Consider the following 23,999-nt stretch of genomic DNA (forward strand, 5'->3'; position numbering starts at 1 on the left):
ACGGGCAACTAGGTCTCCACGGCTTCCACCTTGAAGCTCAATTCCCACGCTACGCTGAGCCCTCCTGCGAAATCGAAGCCTATCTCATGGGCCAGCGAACTCCTTCGACTATTCAGCACCACCAGTCGAGATCACCATCGCCTCGCCGGTCTACGTCACCCAGTTTGCCCTCATCGTTTTCCACTCCTTTCAGGAGCCGGGCACCAAGTCCTCGCAGTGGAAACTAAGAACGGCGACTTCTAGGGGTGAAGTCGCGATCCGGCGAACTGTACAAAACCCTCCTTCGACGCAACAACCCGACGATAACCGTTCTGGTTTCGCAGTGTTCTCCGACAGCAGAAAGATCGTTTCTGCCGAAATCGCCGTCTTCGTCGACAATCATGCTGTCAACGCCCTCGTCGACATCGGCGCCGACTATTCCGTAATGAGCGCTACACTGGCATTTGAACTAGGGAAAGTTCCCACATCGTGGCAAACACCCCAGTTGCGCACAGCAGGTGGCCATCTGGTGATGCCTACCGGTATGTGCACGACACGCATTCGAATACGTACATCGACATTTGCGGGCTATTTCCTCGTATTGTGCATGTTCTCTCGGCCAATCATTCTAGGAATGGACTTCCTTCGTGAATACGACGCCGTCATCGACCTCCGTGAATTACTTGTGTCGTTCGAGGATCCTTTTTGCGCAGCAACTGACAAAACGCGATTCCGGAAAAGAGCGCTCCGTGTCACCGACGATTCTCTGACTCTCCCACCTCGAAGCAGCCTCTTTGTCGAAGTACAATTGGGACAGGACTACATTTTAATCGAGCAAAAGCTATGCGGAACCCAGTAGACGCCTTCTAAATTTCTAGCGTAACGGTATTTGGTGCGGGAATCGCACGATGACGTCGCCACTGACGGTTACGTTCTAGCTTTGCATGTAACATGCTGACGCCGACTCTGGACGCCACCGACGGTTACATTCCACGCTTGATGCACCTAAGTGTTCGTGTTGACGCCGACGCTGGACGACGCCACCCACGGTTACGTTTCGAGCTTGATGCATGTAGCAGGCTGACGGCGTCACTGGACGCCGCCGCCGACGGTTACGTCTCAAGCTTGATGCTTGTAACGTGTTGACGGTAACGTGTAACGGTAACGTGTAATGTGGTGACGCTGGTCACCACCGACGATTACGTTTCGAGCTTGATGCATCTAACGTGTTTAGCCGACGCTGGACGATGCCACCGACGGTGACGTTTCGAGATTGATGCATGTAACGAGTTGACGACGACGCTGGACGACGTCACCGACGGTTACGTTTCGAGCTTCGCCTTTAACATGTTCACGGCGACGCTGGACGACGCCACCAACGGTTACGTTTCGAGCTTTGCCTGTAACGTGTGGACGGCGACGCTCGACACCACCAACGGTGACGTTTCGAGCTTGATGCATGTAACGTGTTGACGGCGACGCTGGACAACGCCACCAACGGTTACGTTTCGAGCTTTACATGTAACGTGTTGACGCCGCCGCTGGACGACGCCACCGACGGTTACGTTTCAAGCTTTGCCTGTAACGTGTGGACTGCGATGCTGGACCCCGCCGACGGTTATCTTTCGAGCTTGATGGATGTAACGTGTTGACGCCGACGCTGCACGACACCACCGATGGTTACGTTTCGAGCTTGATGCTTGTAACGCGTTGACGCCGACGCTGGACGGCGCCAACGACGGTCATTTCTAGCTTTGCCTGTAACGTGTGGACGGCAACGCTGGACACCACCGACGGTGACGTTTAGAGCTTGATGCTTGTAACGTGTTGACGATGACGCTGGACGACGCCACCGACGGTTACGTTTCGAGCTTTGCATGTAACGTGTTAACACCGCCGCTGGACGACGCCACTGACGGTTACGTTTCGAGCTTTGCCTGTAACGTGCGGACGGCGACGCTGGACACCGCCGACGGTTATGTTTCGAGCTTGATGTATGTAACGTTTTAACGCCGACGCTGGACGCCTGATGTGTCTAAGGGTTTTGCCTTAATAAGGTTTTAGCCTAAAAAGGGCCTTTGAAAATTCACTGCAAATCACTACTAACCTTGCAGATCATGAGTAGGTGAGAGGGAGGGGGGTGTACGGCTGGCCCCAAAATGGCGGTGCACAAATAAATTATGCTAAATTTGGCCGAATCTGGCAACACTGTACCCGATTTACCGCTGATTTCGGCGGAATTTCCTTTTTAGGGCAATTTTGGGATGTCTTTACCCTGAAACAGGCGGTCATGCGGGCTCCTTAATCAAGAGGGTTTCAAAGCGCAGCCCCGTGCATAATGACACAACTTATCGGAAAAATGTTTCGGCCAACAGCGGCCGTGAGGCGCTGTATGACGGGCTCTCTCCACCATGACCGCAAAGCACACGCGAAGGCTAGGCGATGGGCGAGAGCAGAAAAGAGCTAAAGGAGAGGGTGGTGAACAGTTGGCTGAATCTGGCTCATATGGCTGGGGTTGATAAAATAGAGGAGGCGCTGGCATAGCTACGCAGCGGCGAGCGAGCCGAGACGGGAGTGGTGTCGGACGCATCCGAACGAGCTCCAGCAGCGAACCCCGTTTCCTTATACATGCAACCACTGCTGATTCAACGGTAACTTCAGTTCAATACAGTTTTCTTCTTTAAAATCGAACCTTGCCTTAACTCCATCATATGGGATATCACTGACGCTTCGCATAACTGCGGTCTTACCTGCTGAACAGCTCTACCGAGAAGAAGACGTACTCTCCGCTGCCCACCATGTCGAGCTCGAGGGCGGCCAGCATTATTTCCCTTATTGTGTCCGGCGAGGCGCACATCAAGATAACTGCAATATAAAAGAAGAAAGCAATAGTAATCTCTAGATGTCCCGTTTTTCTTTTCTAAAAAGAGCCAGATGCACCTAAACCCTTCTGCATCTATCCAAATATATAACAAGTCATTGGCGCTTTGAATCGTCGATTTTGGCATGCTGAATTTGTTTTACATGCACCCAGAACTTACTATCAGTTACTCAGCCACTGAGTTTTTATAATCAGTTAGAAGTTGCTCGTTTTCGTTACAAAGAATTTTTTTACAGACATTTGCGTTTACCAATGTACGCGTGTCGTTGCGAAAATGCGCTTGTCTGACGAACTTAGAAGTGCGCACCGTTCATGTCACAGTAACATGAACACTCTCTTACCAAGAGAACCTTTGCCACTCAAATATCAAACTAAGGTGTACGTATAACAATCTGATAATGTTTAGCAGTAATAATTGTCTGACATTTATTCCAGCTCTCACTAGATAGCTAAGGCTTCAAGTCGAGGAATAATTATTGTAGAAAAAGTATTTCCGAAAGCCCGCTGCATGTGTAAAGAGTTTAGATGGCTTTTTCATAATTGTTCAGCAAACTGGGAGCACGGCAGGAACACACGCACGAAGCAAAGAGGAGGCACACATCACGAGCGCACTGGAAAAAGCACGCCGCTTGAAACTATCTTGCAGACGCGTCACAGTTGAGTGACGACGAGTCCGAAATGGACATCACTTCAGCTTCAAGCTGTCATAGCGGCAATGTAATGCGCAAGCGTGAGAGCCATTCAGTCGTTAGTTTTGTTTACAGCCTGAAGTGGTCTGCTCCACCCCACGTGTGTACCTGCTGGCCTTTGTTGCCAATCTTAGCACGACTCTGGTAACGGGCTAGGTCCACAACTATCATGGGCACGGTGTGCTGGCGCCGGCTGCAGAGCTTTTCGTAACGACAAGAAGGCCGCTGGAGCACATCTCAGCCCCACAATACCAAGTCGTTTCAAAAGTGAATGTGACTTTGTTTTGTTTTCGAAAGTATCTGCAAACAACGCAAATAAATGTAATTACATGCATTTATTGAAATGCCAACCTATGTGGAGACAGCTGGCTCAGGAAAAGGTTGGCTAAGCGAACTACTTAAGTTCATCAGACATCTGACCCATTGAGGAATTATTCACATTACGGGCACCCATTTATACTGGAACACTTAGAATCTCCTATTGAAAAAAAATATACTGATAAATGTGCACCAGTGCGCCTGTCTCACAAAATACCAAGCAACGCTTCACCGCATGGCACAAGCAATGAAGCAGCACATCGGTTCACATTCTTTTTTGTCTATATTAGTGGAAACAATGGGTAGAGCATTTATTATGTTTTATAATATTCCTGGGTCATTTATCACCAGAATGTATACACCGAAATCTCTTAGTTTTCAACGCGCGGCTGCCGGATCAGAGCAGATCCGGCAGCCGCGCTGTTTTTGCTGCAGACAAAGCCCGGGAAACTGTCTTCAACTGTATGCAAGCTAACTTGGTCTTCGGCAGCTGTATACTACTGCGGCTGCGCAAGTCTACGACTGACGCCACCACTTCGACGCATGGCAGGATCACCGTCCTACCAGGGCTAGCCAGGGGGGCGTTTCCGGAGGCCTTATAAAAGAAGACAGCACCGTTGGACTGGCATCAGAGCAGATCCGGCAGCCGCGCGGGCACGCTCGCTAACGCTGTCTTGTTTTTGCTGCAGGTAGGCATCCTGTATCATTACCTATGTATGAACTAAAGCCTTTCACTAGAATGGCTGTTGGTCTGCTCTGGTGCCATCCGCTGTTTTTAGTGCTTTATTGATGTTGTCATTTTAACGTTGTGCTATGCATTTACCATGGCTGGAAAGAGCGACGTGGAGGACACCGACACTGATGCGTTAGTGACCTTCACGAAGGCTTTGGGTGATAAAGCCCCTAACAGCATAAAAGAGGTGGTGAAAGTGTTAGTGGAAATGACCACTAAATTTACCGATGCAATGAACGATCTCAGGTTAGAAATGAAGAAACTTGATTCTTCGAACAATAGCATAAAAGCTGAGCTATTATCCGTAAAGATGTCAATGAACTTTGTTAATACAAGTTTTGAAGAATTTAAGGAGGAACTCAAGTCGCTTCGACAAGAACTTGCAGAAGTGAAGAAAGAAACTGTTGAGATTCTGAAAACAAATAAGAAATTAAGCAGTGAGTTACAGCTAATTAGGAAAGAGCTAACAGAACTAAAGCAGTACGGAAGAAGGAACAATGTCGAAGTGAAGGGTGTTCCGCTTGCGGAAAACGAAAACATACTCGACACGATTGAGAAGATTGCCAAATGCTTGCGCATTGAACACTACAGCAAATAAATTGATGCTGCGCATGGCGTTCCCACAAAAAGTGGCCCGCCCCCAAATATTGTCGTCCGATTTGTGTCACGGATTTCGAGAGACAACTTTCTGAGAGCAGCTAAAAAGCACCGCCTTAACTCTTCAATGCTTGGTTTTGAAAATAACACGCCGGTGTATGTCAACGAACATTTGTGTGCAGAGAACAAAGTTTTGCTGGGTAAAACCATACAGGTGAAACGAGAGAGGAACTGGAAGTTTGCATGGGTATCCGATGGAAAGATACTAATGCGTAAAAGTGAGAACTCCCGAGTACTACATGTGGCTTGTATTGATGACCTTAATCAAATAAATTAACCTCTTTTTATGGCTGAGTCTCACACATCGAATCCGAAAGGAAATATAACTCTTTTCCACTGTAATACACGCAGTATAAGAAGAAATCTTTATCTTCTTCTCTCGTACCATGCGAAGAGAGTCAGAGATACGATGCGAAGAGAGTCAGAGAGATACGATACGATGAGCTCGAGATGGTAGAGAGACGGAATGGAAAAGGAAGATAACGGTGCGAAGAGATAGCGATGAGGGGCGATGAGATGATGACTGGGGCAAGGACGGTACAATGAGGAATGAAAGTTAGGGATAGGAGGCGAGTGAATGGAGCATTACGAAAGAGGACTAAGATGGAAATCACTGAGAGACACTACGAACGCGACGATGACGAAGACGATGAAGGCGCCGACGAATCGGACAATGACCCAGGAAGAAGCCCTGAGCCCCGACTCGAACAGCCAGCTCCGAGGCCCCCGTCAACATGGACCATTCGTGAGACGGACTTTATGCATCTTATTTAGATTAACTTTGCGGAAAGGGAGGTGGCTTGTTGAGACATTGCGGGGTTTTATTCATTGATGACTTTAACATTTGTGTCGTGATGCGTGTACTTTGTATCGTCGCACCATTTTATTGTTAAAGTTGTTTCCCTTATGTATCCTGCGTCGCACTTCACGAGTGTGTAAATCATGTGTTATAATTTTGTGTAGTGGTTAATGTACGCGCGTATACGATGTTTGCAGTTAGTAATAAATTAAATGAATCAGTAAACAGGAACAGGGCGTAGCGTCTCTTACTTCTCGGCCCCAGCACGAATCCCTGTATGTGGAAAGTGATTAAGACACAAAGCCAAGAGGGAACCGGATAGAAAAAAGGTTGAGTGTTCTTCCCTCTCTTTGGCGATCGGTGGCGTAGCGGGGGACGTCTCAGGTGGTGGCAGCGGTGGGGTTACTGCTGGGGCAACGGTACGAGATTTTACCCTCGTACTAGGGAAGGAGAGGTGGCAAAATGAACGAGCAGGCTACCAAGATGACCGACAGAGACGGCCCACTAGAAATGAGCGCGTTAATGTTAGCGGACATGGTTCCATCGTTTACGGGAGGTGATACGAATCCGGATATTGGGGTCTTCTTCAAAGTTTTGGAGCAGGTTGGTCGCTTGGGTGGATGGCGCGATAGTGAGCTGGTCTGCATAGCACGATGCAAGATGGTAGGCGCGGCGCACGATTTTGCGTGGTGGGATGATGACGTCGCTGCGGCTGCAACCTTTTCCGAGTTCAAATATTTGGCCCTCAAGAGGTTCGATACGGAGCCACTTATCTTTAAAATTGAAAGGTTTTTAAACGCGAGGCAGAAGGCAGATGAGGAGGTGCGGTCATTTGCAAGTCGCTTGCGCATCCTCGGGACCGCCACCCTGGCGAGCTCCGATAGTCAGGATCCGGTAAAAGCTTCACTGCGCCGCGAAATTCTAGCCAAACAATTACTCTCGCAATTTTTATTAGGCCTGAGGGATCCGGTCCGCAGATTTGTTCTCTCTCGGGATCCAAAAACATTTGACGAGGCCATTGCCATAGCGGTCAAGGAGGAACAGAATGAGAAAGTGTCGAGGAGCCATTCGTTACCTGTTCAATACGTAGAAGAGAACACAGATGTTCATGAGGTGCATAGCCGCCTTGACCGCCTCGAAAAACTTGTGGAGAGCTTGGCAGTACGCAAAAAGGTGACACTTGGCAGGAATTCTCGAAGCAGCTCTCTTATCCCGGCGGGTGCTATAACTGTGGCAGGTTTGGTCACATTCGGCGAGAATGCCACCGTTACCAGCGACGGAAGTGGAATTCGACGGGTGGCAGCCGCATTCACAAAGGCAAGGAGAGGGCGGGAAAATTCGAATCTGGAAACCTAGACGCGACTCCTCCTCGTGACGTTGACGCACAGAGGTCAATCGCAGTTGTAAATATTCGCGAGGAAACAAACTCCGTAAAAATGAGTCGTGGTTCACCGTGTGCGGAAGTGGTTAATGTAATTTCCGTGATCGAGGAGGATGTTCCGCCATTGAGCGAGTGTGTGTTTGGGGAGAACGCTCCCACGCCGGTGCCACTGGGTGAAACAAAAGCTGTCGAGGTTGCTGGAGCGGATACAGACGGTTTAGCTGCGGTTTCTACCTCGAAGGTCCCACGAGACGATGAGGCATTACCAGTAGGAGTAGCAGATATGGAGTTGGATGAGAATGGGTTCTCTGAGGATTCAGTTGTCGGAGTCTTGGTCGACACGGTGGTAGACCGAACGTTAGAGAGAGTAGATGAGATTGAGGAATGCCTAGATCGCAACGGGGTGGTTTTTGGGGGGCCAAAAAGGAACTGCAGCACACTCGATGTACAGCGCACCAAGCCCGGCCATGAGCAGCGGTGGTCTTATCAGATAGCTTCGCACATGCCCCACTCCGCAAGTGAGTTGAGTAGGTGGAAGTTCGGATCATTCAACGAGGATCTGGGACTCGGAGTCGGGGAAGAGGTCTGCATACGGGTAGACGCTGGGCGCTCGGGGATCGGCTAGGGTCATAAGAGTCCGCAATGTTGTACGCCATCTTATGTTCTATAATTTTTGTTCGGTCATTGTGCTTGTTACTTTAGTGGAGACCTTGTGTCAAAGTTTAAGTTTTCTTTTATTTTGTTTTGCTTGGGCCTGTACACTTGTTTTATTTTGTTGATTGTGTTTTGAAATGAGGCAGGTAGTTCGCTCGGTTATTGTGGTTTTGTGTTGTTTGCGGCATCTGATGTTGATCACTGAGTGAGTGGTACCACTTGGGATCGATTAACACCTAATGATGGGGGAAGAACATATAGTCAGTGAATGTGAGGTTACCAAGATCGCGCCACTTGTCGGAAAGGAAGGTGAAAAAGGGGCTGTTTTAAGAAACGACAAAGTTTAGAAAGTTCAAATTGAAATGGTTTCACAGCGTCTCCCCGCCCGGAATTGTCGCGCCTCGTTAGGAGGCAGGGGACGTCGTGATCGGTATTGATGTACAACGCCCAATATCACATCCGCATTGGACAGCATATACGCTACGTTCTCAGCCAATCCGAACACGCAATTCGCGTTGAAGGTCCCTTTCCTTCACCAACAGGTGCAGCAGAGGCCGGGCAGGAAATGGTACGCGAGGGTAATTCAGTATTGCTGCCTGTATGACCCATTTTCTCCCACCATCCCGCTTTTCGTTTGGTTTGAGATGTTCGATAAGATTTTAAAATTTCGTGCATGTGTGGGATGAAAGCGTGTTGAAATGTCTGTATCCTCTGTTCGGTTGTGACGAGAGTGGCCAGTGCAGGCGAAGTGTGTGATGTGCTCGCATGGTAGTGAACATTCCGCATTCATGACTGAACGCTGCGTGCCAAACCATCCGACGAGCAGCTGTGACCAGTGTGCGTTTTGTCCACGCGTCATCCACGAAATTCTGCAGTGATTCTGAAGGTTTCAAGTGTGTTGTGCGCGGTAGAAATACGGATTCAAACTGCTTCGTGGTGGGTGATGATTCAGCGACAATCACAGATTGGTTCCTCTCAGCGACGCGCCACCGCCACGGCTGAATCACAAGTGTACTGTGTTCGCATATCGTATTCCTAAGACTGCCGCAATGTCTCAATTTCGCTGCGCAACCCGAAGGCGTTATGCACCCGCACTCCTCGTGTTTGAATTTCCCCGCTGGGAAAATTCTTCTGCAAGATGAAGGGATTGTGACGTCCCCGAAAACACGGACTGAAATGAATCAGTAAACAGGAACAGGGCGTAGCGTCTCTTACTTCCCGGCCCCAGCACGAATCCCTGTATGTAGAAACTGATTGAGACATATAGCCAAGAGGGAACAGGATAGAAAAAGGGTTGAGTGTTCTTCCCTCTTTTTGGCGATCGGTGGCGTAGCGGGGGACGTCTCAGAACTTTGAGCAAAGGCCTGGGGCAGACGATGGCACGCGGAGCCACATAATTGCCCCAGGCGCGTATGACGAAGGGGATGAACGTCGGTCATGCGAGTGCTTCTGGCGCTCCTGATCGTGCGTTGTTAGCGAACGTGCTAGCTGCTGACATTCTTCGGCATATGTGGCGGCTTCGGCCAAAGTTGTCGTTTCTGAAAGGTCTGGGCGGTACAGAAGGATAGTGTCCAAAAACGATGAAGGTTCCCGACCATAAAGAGAGAAGAATGGGGAAAATTCAGTTGTCGATTGAATTGCGCTATTGTAAGCGTAAGTAACGAATGGCAGTATGCGGTCCCAGTTCGTATGGTCATCAGAAACATACATGGAGAGCATGTCACCTAGCGTGCGATTAAATCGCTCGGTCATCCCGTTGGTATGGGGGTGGTATGCGGTCGTTGTTCGGTGCACGATGTTGCATTCGCGTAGGAGGGCTTCTGCAGCTTCCGACAAGAAAGAACGCCCACGGTCACTGAGAAGTTCGCGGGGTGCACCATGCCAAAGGATGAGGTTGTGCAGAATGAACAGGCCGACTTCACGCGCAGTGGCCTCGGGAAGCACCGAAGTTTCGGCGTAGCGTGTAAGGTGGTCCACGGCTATGATGACCCAGCGGTTTCCATTTGGTGTGTATGGTAGGGGACCGTACAAGTCGATTTCGATGCGGCTGAAAGGCCGAGAAGGACAAGGCAGTGGCTTGAGTGGCCCTGTAGATGTGCTAGGGGAGCTATTCCTGCGTTGGCACAAGGAACATGAACGGACGTACTGCCTAACAAAGCGGTACATTCCGCGCCAGTAATATTGAATTCGTAGGCGAGCATACGTCTTCACTACACCTGCGTGGGCGCATTGCGGATCCACGTGGAAGGAGGCACAGACGTCAGAACGTAGGTGGCGAGGTATTACCAGCAACCATTTGCAGCCATCAAATAAGTAGTTTCGCCGGTACAGAAGACCGTCACGGATGGTAAAATGGCGAGCAGTTCGTCGAAGTAAACGGTTGTCGGTACCTGGAGACGTCTGAGACAGGTATTCTAAGAGAGACGCTATCCATGGATCCTGGCCTTGCTCAGCGGACATGTGGGCCTGTTCAAGTGAAGAACATTCGCAGCTGGAAACAGACGCTGCAACATAATCGTGGGGAAGTGGCGAGCGAGAAAGAGCGTCGGCGTCCGAATGCTTGTGGCCTGACCGATAAATTACACGAATATCGTAATCTTGGAGACGTAGTGCCCAGCGAGCTAGGCGACCGGATGGGTCTTTTAATGACGACAACCAACACAATGCGTGGTGATCAGTCACGACGTCAACTGGGCGGCTTTATACGTAAGGTCAGAATTTTGTGATTGCCCAAACAATGGCAAGGCATTCTTTCTCGGTGACTGAATAGTTCTTTTCCGCTTTAGTGAGGGTGCGACTAGCGTAGGACACAACATACTCATCGAAGCCAGATTTACGCTGAGCAAGAATAGCGCCGAGGCCAACTCCACTAGCGTCCGTATGGATTTCGGTTGGAACGTCTGGATCAAAGTGGCGTAGAATAGGTGGTGATGTCAGAAGATGGCGTAAAGACGGGAATGCTTCGTCGCATGCTGGGGACCACGCCGAGAGGTCTTGGTTGTCGGCAAGTAGCTGCGTCGGGGGTGCGATTATGGTGGCGAAATTGCGCACAAAACGGCGAAAATATGAGCAGAGCCCGATGAAGCTGCGGAGTTCTTTTAGTGTAGCCGGCCTAGGAAAGTCGGCGACAGCGCGAAGCCTGGCTGGATCAGGATGGACACCATGCTTGCTAACAACATGCCCTAAGATGGTAAGCTGGCGGGCAGCGAAGTGGCATTTCTTCAAATTCAGCTGCAGTCCAGCGTTCGTAAGACAAGTCAGGACGCTTGCTAGAAGGCTGAGGTGGGAGTTGAAGTCCTTCGAAAAAACAACGACGTCATCCAAATAGCACAGGCATGCGTTCCATTTAAAGCCTCTAAGTATGTTGTCCATGAGACGCTCGAAGGTGGCAGGCGCATTACAGAGGCCGAATGGCATGACGTGAAACTCGTACAATCCGTCAGGCGTTACAAACGCAGTCTTGGAGCGGTCGGCTTCATTCATAGGAACCTGCCAGTAGCCGGATCGAAGATCTAAAGAAGAAAAGAACTCTGCTCCTTGCAAGCAATTGAGGGCGTCATCGATTCTGGGCAGCGGATAAACACCTTTTCTGGTGATCTTGTTAAGACGCCTGTAATCAACGCAAAATCTGATGCCACTGTCCTTTTTTTTTCACCAGTACAACCGGAGAGGCCCAAGGGCTGTTTGAAGGTTTTATCACACCACGTCGAAGCATATCGTTCACCTGATCGTCAATGGCACGGCATTCAGCGTGAGAAACTCGATATGGGTGCTGGTACAAAGGTGCATGGCTACCGGTGTCGATTTGGTGAACGATTGCAGATGTGGGACCCAAAGAAGGTTGGCTATGGTCAAATGACATGTTGAAGCGATCGAGTAAAGCCAGGAGTTGGGTGTGCTGAGCAACGGCAAGTTTAGGGTCAATGGATGGGGAAAAAACCTCCGGAGATGAAGTGGGGGTGGTATCAGAGGTAATGGTGTTTAAGTGAGATGATGACAAGTCATCAGGTAGGTGACTGGATGAAACAGAATCGATTTCCTCAAGGTGACCGAGGAGTTCGCTACGGAATAATATGGCCGGGGAAGGAAGCGAGTTTGTTATATAAATGGAGCCACGTAAGTTTTCTATGGTGACAACTGCGAACGGGAGAAGGAAGCTTTTGCGAGAGCCGAAGGTGTCGGAAGGGATAAAGAGGGCGGTGACAGAGGGTGCGTCGTCACAGAAGAGTGGCACATGTACACAGGATAGAGGAGGGATGTCAGTGTCCGCGGCTACGGTGACTCGGGAAGATAGCGGCTTGAAAGAAGGTCCTTCAGACGTCGGCGCTTCACACAGGAGCAGTTCACACATCGTCGACAACTCTAGTTCGGCACGCGCACAGTGAACGACGGCATGATGAGCGCAGAGGAAGTCCCAGCCTAAGATGATATCGTGTGAACATGGGGAAAACACAACGAATTCGACTACATACAAAATATTTTGGATGACCAGTCGAGCAGTGCACGCCGCAGAAGGTTGGATGTGATGCGCAGTGGCCATGCGGAGAGAGACTTCGGTAAGCGGCAGCGTAAGCTTCTTCAACTTGCGGCACAGTTCACCACTTAACACAGACACGGCAGCACCAGTATCAACGAGCGCTTTCGCAGGTACACCATCAATATGCACAGTTATTTCATTAGCAGGTAAAAACGGAGGCCTTCAAGGTTTCGATATATGCGCAGCTCTTGCCTCGGGAACTGCGACGGTCAGTTTTCCATTTGGGCAGGTGGTGATCGAGGAAGCATCGGAGAAATAGAGCGGCACCGTGGTGAGGGCGACCGATTCCTGTCGAAGCCGCGGTGACGTGACGGCGACTGATACGACGTGGGGTGGAACGAAGACGGCTGTAGTGGCTCTGGACGATAGGAGTCGTAAGTCGCCTCACCAGCAGTTGGGTTGTAATCCCGACGACGGCAGTAGCGTGCTACATGACCAGGAAGCTGGCAGAAGTAGCAAATTGGCCTATTGTCTGGAGTGCGCCAAGGGTTTGTTGATGGTGGTGTGGGGTGGCGAACAGGAGGTGGCTGGCGACGGGTAGGAGGACTTGCTGCGTAGAGGGGACGGGGCTGTCTAGCAAGATCCGTGACGGTTGGTAGCGACGGCGGCGATCGTCTGGCGGCCTCAACGTAAGTGAGAGGGGTGGAGATAGGTGGAGGATTGTATGTGGCAGACAGGGCGTCAGAAACTTGCTCTTCGATTGTCTTGCGGAGCGTTGGGGTCAGCATGTGCTCACTTGTCGGGACGTTTCGCACGGAGAGTAGGATACTGGGCGACACGGAGGAAGGAAAGATAGGACAGGGCATGCCCAGCCGGCGCGCTACGTAGAAGTTATGGAGGAAATGACATCATGGCGGCCATATTCACTGGGCACAATGGCGGCGTTGCTATGGTTACGTGTTACGCAGTGTAGCTGGTCCAGCAGTGAGCGGCCGCGGCTGGCGGCGGCATGTGTGCCTCCGCAAGTCTCGTGCTGAGCCGTGGCGGATAATATCTGTGCTCTGTGTCACGTTATTGGTTACGCAGTGTTCTCCTGGCAGTTACTGCACCCTTAGCAAAGTTTACAAAACCCTTTTTCCACCGCGGGGCCTGAACAGTGCGTAGAACGAGCGCATATCCATGTGTCGAGCGGCGGATGACGCGGATAAAGCATTTGAAGTGTTCAGCAAAATTGCGTTGGACACCACGACGAAGCGGAACGACGCCGAACGCCTTGCAGGTCAGTGACTGTTGGGCAGTGCTCCTGTTTGTGGCAACGGACAAAACTGTTGTGCCCAGCAAGATGCGATGAAGACCATGTGCACGTACGTAATTTCGTGTTTAGTATGTGTGCAGTAACATTTTACTCCCCCTCCCCCTCCCCATGTGTAGGGTAGCAAACTGGACGCATAGTCTAGTTAACCTCCCTACCTTTCCTACATTCCTTCTCTCTCTCTCTTCTCTGCATGTGAGTAATAAAACACCTTTTCTGTTCCGCTTATTATACTCACCCCCAGCATTGTAATCTCAACGTTAGAGTGTCACTTGCACCGTGCTCAAAGTCACCACGGTCACAGAATGCTGACGCCGGCGAGTTTCACGCGGAACACGGGCACAGTGGACGGGCGCTGCGTCGGCCACGTGTCGGAATGCCACCGTAGAAGAAGGCGCACGACCAATCGTGACGTCTGTAGAGTGCGTGAATTAATGACGTGAGAGCACTCGCTGTTGTGAGTGCATATAGCGCGCGTTCTATTGTACTTGCTTCGTTGTCGGCAAGCTGTTACTCGCTGGTAATGCTCGGACGAAATGATTTCGCCAAAGGTGTCGCGCTGGCCCAAAGTGTTGAGCGCCGTTCCATTAGTTTCGGATCGTCACGACACGCGCGCTGCGCAGCCCACGTGCTTTCCGAGCCGGAGAGAGAGTCGCGCCTTCTGCTTTAAATTCCGATGTAAACAAGAAAGGAGAACTCGCGCAGTCAATATACCGACTTCCGGCTTCACCACGTCTTCACAACGAGTGACGTCAGAGCCTCTCCTAAGTTTTTTTTCCTTCCTCCATGCTGGGCAAGCTAGGGTGTCTCGATGCGCATGCCCCGCTCGGAGTGCGTCCACATTTTGTACTGTCTTCTCCGCCATTGTGCTGCCTTCAGCGTCTTCGGTCATCTGTAGGGCTCACCTGGCACTTTTTTCGGCCATATATGCCTGGATGTCGCGTTCCCGAGCGCAACAACCATCCACGTTAAGCTAGTAAGCCACTTCCCGCAGCCGCTCCACCGGCATACGGCGGGAGCGCTAATGGTGGCCGCCATAGCAGACGACGCAACTGTCTTCACTCAGAGCGGAGGAGGGAGCATCGAGGCACTCTAGGGCGAGCGCGACCTTACCGGCACCTGAAGGGAAGCACAGGAATTGTATACCTACGAATCTTCCCGCCAGGGGAGAACGAGCGCTAGTGTTTAAGCCGGAACTTTACCATCCCACATGTATCCTCACTTACGTTCTCGATTCTTGCCTTCAGTGTCACTGCCCAAACTTTGCTTAGCGCGTTGCTTCGTAGCAATGCAAAGTCACCGTCTTGAAATGCGTCGCCTACATGTACTAGCGGATAGTTCGTGATCTGTGTCAACTGCACCCTCTTTGATACTCGATGGCCACGCCGAAATGGCGTAAGTTAATGCTCGATGATTATTTTTTGAAAGGCGACGCTGCTTCCAGTACACACTCGACAACTGTCGAAAAGATTACAGCAGCCGAAAAATTCACGTGCTCGAAAATTTCAGAAGCCACAACGAGTGTGACTACCACAAGACCGCTGCTCTATACGCGTGGCCATCTTCATGTCAATTGAAGCATATCCACGGAGTGAATGATGATTAGTGGGGCGAAGGGTCCATCCATACGTCCATGCTTCTGTCCGTCCGACCGTGCGTCCGTCTGTCCATTAGCTCTTGCTTCCGTCCGTGCTTGCGTCCATCCGTGCATCCGTGCGTCCGAATAGACGGACGGTCAGAGACACAGACGGACGGACGGAAGCACGGACAAACCTCGGGCGCACTGACGGACGCACGGACAAACGGAAGCAAGAACAAACGGAAGCATGGACCTACGGACAGACGGACGCATGTATGGACAGAAGCACGAACGCATTGACTGACGGACAGAAGCACGGAGGCACGGGCAGATGAACTGACTCATGGTCGAAAGCACGGACGGACAGACGCGTGAATGAATCGAAGCACGGACGAATGGACGTACGGACGCACAGACGGATGGCGGAAGCAGGAACGGACGGGTGAACGAACGAACGAACGAACGAACGGGCAGACGCGCGGACGGTCAGACACACGGATGGACGGACAGACGCATCGCCTCACTCACTATCATTCACTCCATGGATATGCTGTGAAACCCACTAATGCTACCTAGGACACACACACACACCATTTAATGAGCAAGTCATAAGCTACACAAGGAGGAGGGGGCGCGCCACGGCCTAAGAAGCTTTGCCCCTAAAAGAGAATCAACACTGTTCTGCTATGTCATGTCTGTTTGATGCGTGAAACATTGCTTGCATAGAGATTATTTCTCTCATTTCTTGTAAAAATCATGGTTGCAATGTATATTGTTCTGATTTTAAATGATAACATGGGCATTCATGTTTCTTCATTGTGTGCATCGTAGGCTTATGACCAACAACTATTTATTTATCAGCTTACTGTATACATGATGAGTGTGGTAGTTGGCATTTCTAAGGTAGTGATTGGTCAACACAATTGGATGTATTGCACCTTCGTCATTTGAGTAAACTTCAGAGTACCTTTAGCCTAAGGGCATACTAAATATATGTATTGTTGTGGGGAATCGGCAAGGCACTGACTAGTGGGACCATCTCTCTCTCAGCGCGAAGCGCGAGGGTGTGCACGAGCTGTAGACGCTAGACTGCTCCTCGAGCATTTCTGTCCGTACCGGCTGCCTGCCTACTACCTGGCGTCGCTATTAAACTCCCTTGCAGTATCAATATATTGTACACTCGCATACAAGCGAGGTTTGTGGATAAACCAAATATTCTGTCGCACGCGCGCACGCGAGTATGTGTGTGCATGTGTGCGCGTGTGTGTGTGTATGTTTAGATGTTAACAAAACGTGCGAAGGTTCAATATAAATGTTATTCTCTGGCTTGACTACACTTTAGACACGTACCAACAGTCACACTGTGATATGCGTGAACGTGGCCTATCAGACCTTCGAACTGTGTCTAGCCTTTACCATTAAAACGAATCTCTGCCTTGTGAAAATTATCGTTGTGATCGACTCTGGCGAGATCTGTTCCGGCAAGTGCAAGTATGACCACCACTTCAGCATTAATCCCATCGCCAAGCCCAATTCAAACGCTCGCGGCCGAGATTCCTGCCCAAAATATAAGAGTGCCAAAGCCTTAACAAACACTGCGACATGTTTTTCTGTGTGCACGCATTAGACAGTTATAGTTTAAGGTTAACGTGATAATGGAGGTTAAGGAAAGGGCGTTACCGGGCAGCAAACATTTGTTGTGGACAGCGTCTTATAGCTTAGCGGGGTAGCGTTTACGTGGTTCACTTGCCCCAGTAGAGACGGTGGCGCCAGCTATCGATTGGTTAATAAGTTAAAGACAGTGAAAAGGAAAATAAAACAAGAGTGCTTGCTTATGCCACCGTGCGAAGCATTGTCACAAGCTTATGCTACTAATAATAAAAGCAAATAAATATGAACGACGCACCAAACGCGAAAAAAATTACGTTGCCGATTTGTTTACATCGATCTTGTAGTTAGGCCTAAACGCATTCTAAATTGGAAGCTATCTTAAAAATTACGGCAACTTATCCGTAATACTCGGTCATCGAAGCTAACTGAAGGCAAGCGAAGTCAGTTTAAAGAGTCATTTGCTGCGAACAAGGTGAATTTTTCAACAACTGCGCTTAGAAGCAGGCGTCCGAGAGCGCCGCCATGTTTATGTACACTACGTACACTTACGCTACCACGGTAACCTTAAATCTGAAAAATACCGCGCGTACGGTACGCGGCACTGGTAACGTACGTATCTGCGCATGCGCACTTTGATTCCGGTATCACGGTACGCCCAGTATCCCCGTAAGCCTGGTATACTATAACTGTCTATTATTCACTGTAAAAGCGCCCTGGATTGATTTTGTGATAATAGCACAGCTTGGTTCCTCAATCATGTCAGCGCGAAGCGACGAAAAAAGAGGTGGGTAAGGAGGGAAGGGGGGGGGGGCGCAAAAAATTTCACGAGGGCGAGTTTGAGCACCACCCCTCCCTTCTGCCTACGCCACTGTGCTCTCGAACAAGTCGCAAAACTTTGTTGCCTGCGGCAACACCAAAACGCAGTTCAGTGCCCATTGAAAAAGGCGACGGGAAAGAAAGGGTGGCTTATCAAAGCCACGAGCGAAAGTACAACACAAAGGGTGCCATGTCTCCGTGGGTAAATGGGTTCACGGTGACACGCAGCTGAGGGAAACGGGTCCTCGTGGCTATGCTGCGTGCTCTCATGACCAGTGACAACAGGGCCCGATCGCTCGAGAGAAGTCCGCTCGCGTTGGCTCCGAGAGGTACGGGTCGGCGTAGGATATGACCACGCGCGAACACACCGCACCGCTCTTCGGCTTAGCGTCCGGAAAGAGCAACGAAATGAAACGCGGGCGAAAGCCGCCGTTGGCGAGTCCGTGGGAGCTCCAAGAACAAAACGAGCCAACGACCGGGAAAGAAAATGAAGCTCACCGTTAGCTGTCCCGAGACGTCTCTCGCTCCCGCCAGACGCACACGCAAAACGTCTCGGGAGACTGGAGTGCAGCGCCACAATCGACATCCTGTACGAACCGGTCTTGGGTGGGAGACGTTCACGTCCCTCCCGCTCTCCTAACGCCGACGGATCGCCGAGAAAGAGTGTCATGTTAGGACATGAGAACGGGAGAAACAGGCGACGGGCTACCGATGGGATAGCGTCAAAAATGCCGACGAGCTAGCCTCTATTCCCGCAACATTATGTGCCGGCTCAGTAACAAGCCGTTCTAAAGAAACAGTCTCGCCAAGAAACGTCCCGTGCACCTCTAACATCGTTAACCCTGTAGATATGGCGATGATTTTTTTTTTTTTAGTTAGTGTCTGAATAATTTAACCAAGTGATGGCTTCGACAGGCAGTTCCACTTTCAATGCATATACGACTAAGTCGCGCTTCTGGAGCACTGCTGCTCGATGCAGAAGTAAGCCCTGGCTCCAACCCTGAACTTCTCGTCCATTAGCTGGCCTTCTCAACATGCTCTACTTTGAGTGAAATGTGGTCGTCAAGGGCGTGCACGCCGCTTCTCTTCACCGCCTTGTCAGCTGCTGAGCACTTTCGCTGAAGCTTTCTTACTCTTCAAGGACTGTACAATATATAACCTGCCAAGTTCGGCAGTCGAGCTGCCAGAGAAGTGCGAGAAGACGATGAATCAAATTGCATGTTACTGGATACATCTATCTTTGTAGGCCATCTGCGGAACCCCATTCACTCTCTTTTCACAGCGAAAGCTGTTATGTGATCAGAACAAGGGTCACGCACGGCGCCGTAGTTGTCCGCCGCTACCGGTGTCTGTAACTAGTATCGAAAGAAAAATAAACGAAGTGCACCATTGCGATTCGAACCCGGGTCCACTGCGTGACACCCAGTATTCTACCCCTGAACCACGCCAGTACTTCGAACTCGTTTCTAAATGGCATTCGGCAGGCTAGATGTCGGGAAAGGAATTGCGTCAATATGAGTTTTTAAACGCTTTAAAACATCAAAGGAACAGCCAGGCACAACACAATGCGAATTGCGTAACGAGTAACTCGTCCAATGCTCCAACACATTAGAAAACTTGTTCTTGATCACCTATTAACTGTAACACATACTCACTTCAGGCACAATTCTTCATAGTCGTTAGCCATTGCATAAAAAAATTGCACAAGATTCCTAACAAGTGTGCAGCGGATAACGCGCTTCTCCAAATAATGATGGATAGCATAGTGAATGCAGGCCTACTACACAAAATTATGTGTTATTTATGGCGTAGTGCCGTGGTTCTTGAATGGGTGTTCGCGGACTCTGGAGTGTCCGCCAAGCCCTGTATTGTTCGCGCATGTATTGTTTTATAACTTGCGCCTCCTCATCGGCCTCCCGTCAGCCTGACTTGCTGGTGGTGGTGGTACTGTCTACAGGCCCTTTAATATTGGATGTTTGATGACTCTCGCAGAATTGACTATATTTATTGTAATAAAGTGTTTCGCGAATTAGTGGTATTAATCAGCGAGACGCAAAAGGACACGAAAAATTAAAATGCAGCAGGCTGCATTCGTTTCTCCGGTGCAGGTGTAAAAAATATTGATCTCCACGGTTTATCAAAGTATTATGGCAGAAAGGCGCACTGCGACGTAGTCTCACGAAACATTTTTTTTTATGTCGCTCAGTGTACCATGTCCTGACGAGGTAACCGGTAGGCCGCTTAAAAATACTGACGTGATACCCCAAGCGATCAGCACTTGACAAACGATGCCCAAGGGCAAGTGCCGATGGCGTTAGCCCATCCAACAACACAACAGCTTGTGTTCCTTACTGAATAACACGCGCGGCCTGTGACAGCACAGCACCATTTCCGTAGCAACGGATGAGGACGGTCGTATGTGTTCGCATTAACAAAACTGCCGGCAATGCAGTAGCTTTGTCTTTCGGAGATCCCAGGCTTCATAACAGCACTACAATAAAGTTATTTTCATTCATCGTAAGAACACTTTGCAGACGCACTGCGGTTCCATGCATGTGCGTCCGGTCAGTCACACGTGAACTGTGCAAAAGCATCTTCGACCTTGCCCTTCGCGACAAGCAAAACTCGGCAGCAAGGACACTTTCACCTTTGACAATAATACCACGCTTGGCATTGCAATCTAGAAAATGCAGTACGTACAACAATAATCCACACTTCATTCTGAGAAACTTTATGGCACGCACACCCAGATGAAGCTGCGGCGTGGTGGACGGCCGCGCTAGCTCCAACCAACCAGGTTCAACTGGGCATCCAGCAATCAACATGAAGCAGCGACGACACAGGGTTTCCGGTCGTCCTTGGGAGTGGCCTAGGCCATGGCCACGATTTTGTCGGAGTTTTCACTACCTACACACATTGCAGGCAGCTCCCATCTCGCACTGTTTACCTTTCGCAGCCGCAGAGCCCATGGCGCCCCCTGTATTTAAATTATTGTAGTATGTGTTTAATTAACAAATATAGGCTGATTGACTCGTTAAACACTTCCTGAATAAAATTTTTGTAGTGTTAACGCATTACACATTAATAATTTATACATTTAAATAGCTTTAGGTAATAATTTTTAAAGTGAAGTCACTTCCGTGAGCCGCAGGATGGCTGCCACTTCTGTGTGGGGCTGGCTGTTGTGCCGCGCGGCGCAGGAGGCACTGCCGAAGGGCTCGTATTTCCGTGTTTTAACACAATATTAATGAGGTATAACAGACAGTAATGCCAAGCAATGTACTGGGGAAGTTATTAGAGCCAATGGAATGTAAATAAGAAGGAAGAAGAAAGAAAAGTGGATGAAAAAATTACCAGCTGTGAGCAGGAATCGAACCTACGACCTTCGAATAACGCGTTCGATGCTCTAACCACTGAGCTATCACAGCGGCCGTCCCTCCATCCACTTTTTGGGGTTTATATGTGAATTTAGAAGCAGGAGTGACAGTCAGCGCCATCTATAAGCCAAACAACGAGTGTGAAAACACTCTTCTCTTATTCGCATGTTTGGCGTCACGTAGCACGTGAACTTATTATGAGCGGGCAGCTGATTAATTGTCCCTCTTATACAACCTAAACACATCAAGTCTGCCAGTACGAGACCATCGTTCAATGAAATAAGGGAGAGAAGTGTACACCTAAGGGCTCGTATTTCCGTATTTTAACACAATATTAATGAGATATAACAGACAGTAATGCCAAGGAATGTACAGGGAAAGTTATTAGAACCAATGGAATGTAAATAAAAAGAAAGAAGAAAGAAAAGTGGATGAAAAAATTACCAGCTGTGAGCAGGAATCACTTCTTAGGTATACACTTATCTCCCTTATTTCATTGAACGAGGGTCTCGTACTGGCAGACTTGGTGTGTTTAGGTTGTATAAGAGGGACAATTAATCAGCTGCCCGCTCATAATAAGTTCACGTGCTACGTGACGCCAAACATGCGAATAAGAGTGTTTTCACACTCGTTGTTTGGCTTATAGATGGCGCTGACTGTCACTCCTGCTTCTAAATTCACATATAAACCCCAAAAAGTGGATGGAGGGACGGCCGCTGTGATAGCTCAGTGGTTAGAGCATCGAACGCGTTATTCGAAGGTCGTAAGTTCGATTCCTGCTCACAGCTGGTAATTTTTTCATCCGCTTTCCTTTCTTTCTTCTTATTTACATTCCATTGGTTCTAATAACTTCCCCTGTACATTCCTTGGCATTACTGTCTGTTATATTTCATATATATATATATATATATATATATATATATATATATATATATATATATATATATATATATATATATATATATATATTTCGTTTTATAGCTTCACCAACTGCCATACAGCGAGTTCAATATAACCAAGACCTAATCCCGCACACCCCATTGTTCGATATTCGTGAGTTGTCCTTATCCATATTTTATCAATTTGCAACGGCGAACAGCGAAGCGGATTAGGAACACTGTTGTAGCATGCTACTTGAGTGCCAGGTAGTTCATTCGATCGCAAATACAAACACGAAAAAAAAAGAGCTCCCTTAAGAGAAGAAAAATGACTCTGAATAGTGAGACTGTCAGGGAACGTCCAAGAAAACGTGTGACGCACCGTGTGTTCCGGGTCGAGGCCTGGGGAGTAAAGAAGGGTACACAGAGGCATGAATCGAGGGAACTGTCGAGGACATTGATTTGTGGGTAAGTGTCTGGGCGAAAAGGAAGGCAGCGCGTGAATCGATCGGCTCGCATGCACTGCAGCAGCGTCCTCCCAGGCTGAATCAACGCTGCTCTTCTCGCGTCCAGGCAGACACGTTTCGAGTGTCTTCTCCCGGTGGGGTCTTCAGGGGAGCCACATACGAGCGGCCGAAACGAGTGCGCATTTCTAGCACTCCCCGAAGATTGCTTTCTTTGTCACGCCTCTTGTTTGTCTTTTTCTGTTCTCGCCTCAGCGGCGCAGCTCGTAATGCGTGGGAGAGAACAGCCGTATAGGTCGGGGACATGCTTTCTCGGGAGGCCCTTAATGAGCCAAGATATCATCAGGAGAGCCGAAAGTGAATACGATAATCTGCAGGGAGACCTAAAATGGCTCTGTTGTAGCATCGTGGAAAGGCGCCAGGAGGGCGTAGGGGGCCCGAAGGTCAGTCCTGTTGCTATCTAAGTGAAAAGAAGAAATAGATGTGGATGAGCAGGCGAATGAGGATGAAGCAGAATGCTAATTGAAAAGTGGACGAAGACATGAAAGATTGCAGAGAGGAGTCGCGTACTCATTAGCGATACCACAAAGGTGAAGTATTCTATCTGCTTTGTGCTGTAGCTCGTTTAAGCGTATGTACTGGTACTGCGGTAATGTATTTGCTTTGCCATTGACTGTACACTGCTTTCCTGAATATTTGACGAAAACACTTTCCGTAAGTTCGACCTAGCCACGAACTGAACGCTTATTTGAATACATACAAAAGAAAAGCACTGGAGTATCTTTGGCTGTTTGCTTGCTGGCTTTGGTTAAAGATAGTGAGGTCAAGTATGCAAGCTTTTCTGCGCACTTTGCTGCTTGGCACAGGCCAACACCTCAGTGCGTACAGGGCTCAATCAGCGCGTGTGCGCACGGTAAAGGCGGCCAATTAGCGCAGTCTAACCAGCTTAATCACAATATCACCGTACATTCACAGAAATATGCGAGTCTCCTAATTGTTTGCCTTGGGTCTCACGCATGAGTGTTGTTTAATAAACGAGTCGTGGTTGATCAAGCTTGTTTACGCTCGCACAACTCATTTGTGCACGACACTCACTGATGCTTGATTACGTGAGCTGAATGTCTTTGAAATAGCAGTATGTGTCATGATCGTGTGAGATATTGTGAGCATTTTTCAACACGTGCATCAATTTGCCGCTTCGGCTTGTCATTGAAACGCGCGCCGCCAGTTGAATCCTGGGCTGTCGAAGGCGCTGATGCAAGCAGCATTCTTCCATCCTACTTCGCCGTGCCGTGCCGCACTTGCGCTTTCATTTCAATCAGCGCTGAGAGGTTGCACCATTGATGGCTCCCTCTAAACCACGTGATGTTCTGGAAAGCGTTCTCTGCCACGCA

At 49.4% G+C, this 23,999-nt stretch overlaps 1 protein-coding gene across 1 annotated transcript in view; it reads right to left on the reverse strand.

Annotated features, from left to right (window-relative positions):
* The window catches only part of LOC119171524 (atrial natriuretic peptide receptor 1-like), a 642,832-nt gene that overhangs the window by 561,679 nt on the left and 57,154 nt on the right, over positions 1 to 23,999 (reverse strand). The window contains exon 2 of the mRNA XM_075892142.1: positions 2,730 to 2,844. Within this exon, the coding sequence (XP_075748257.1) occupies positions 2,730 to 2,844 (115 nt within the window). The remainder of the gene's footprint in view (positions 1 to 2,729; positions 2,845 to 23,999) is intronic.

This window comes from Rhipicephalus microplus, chromosome 4 (genome assembly GCF_043290135.1).
Source record: "Rhipicephalus microplus isolate Deutch F79 chromosome 4, USDA_Rmic, whole genome shotgun sequence".
Classification (NCBI taxonomy): Eukaryota; Metazoa; Arthropoda; class Arachnida; order Ixodida; family Ixodidae; genus Rhipicephalus; species Rhipicephalus microplus.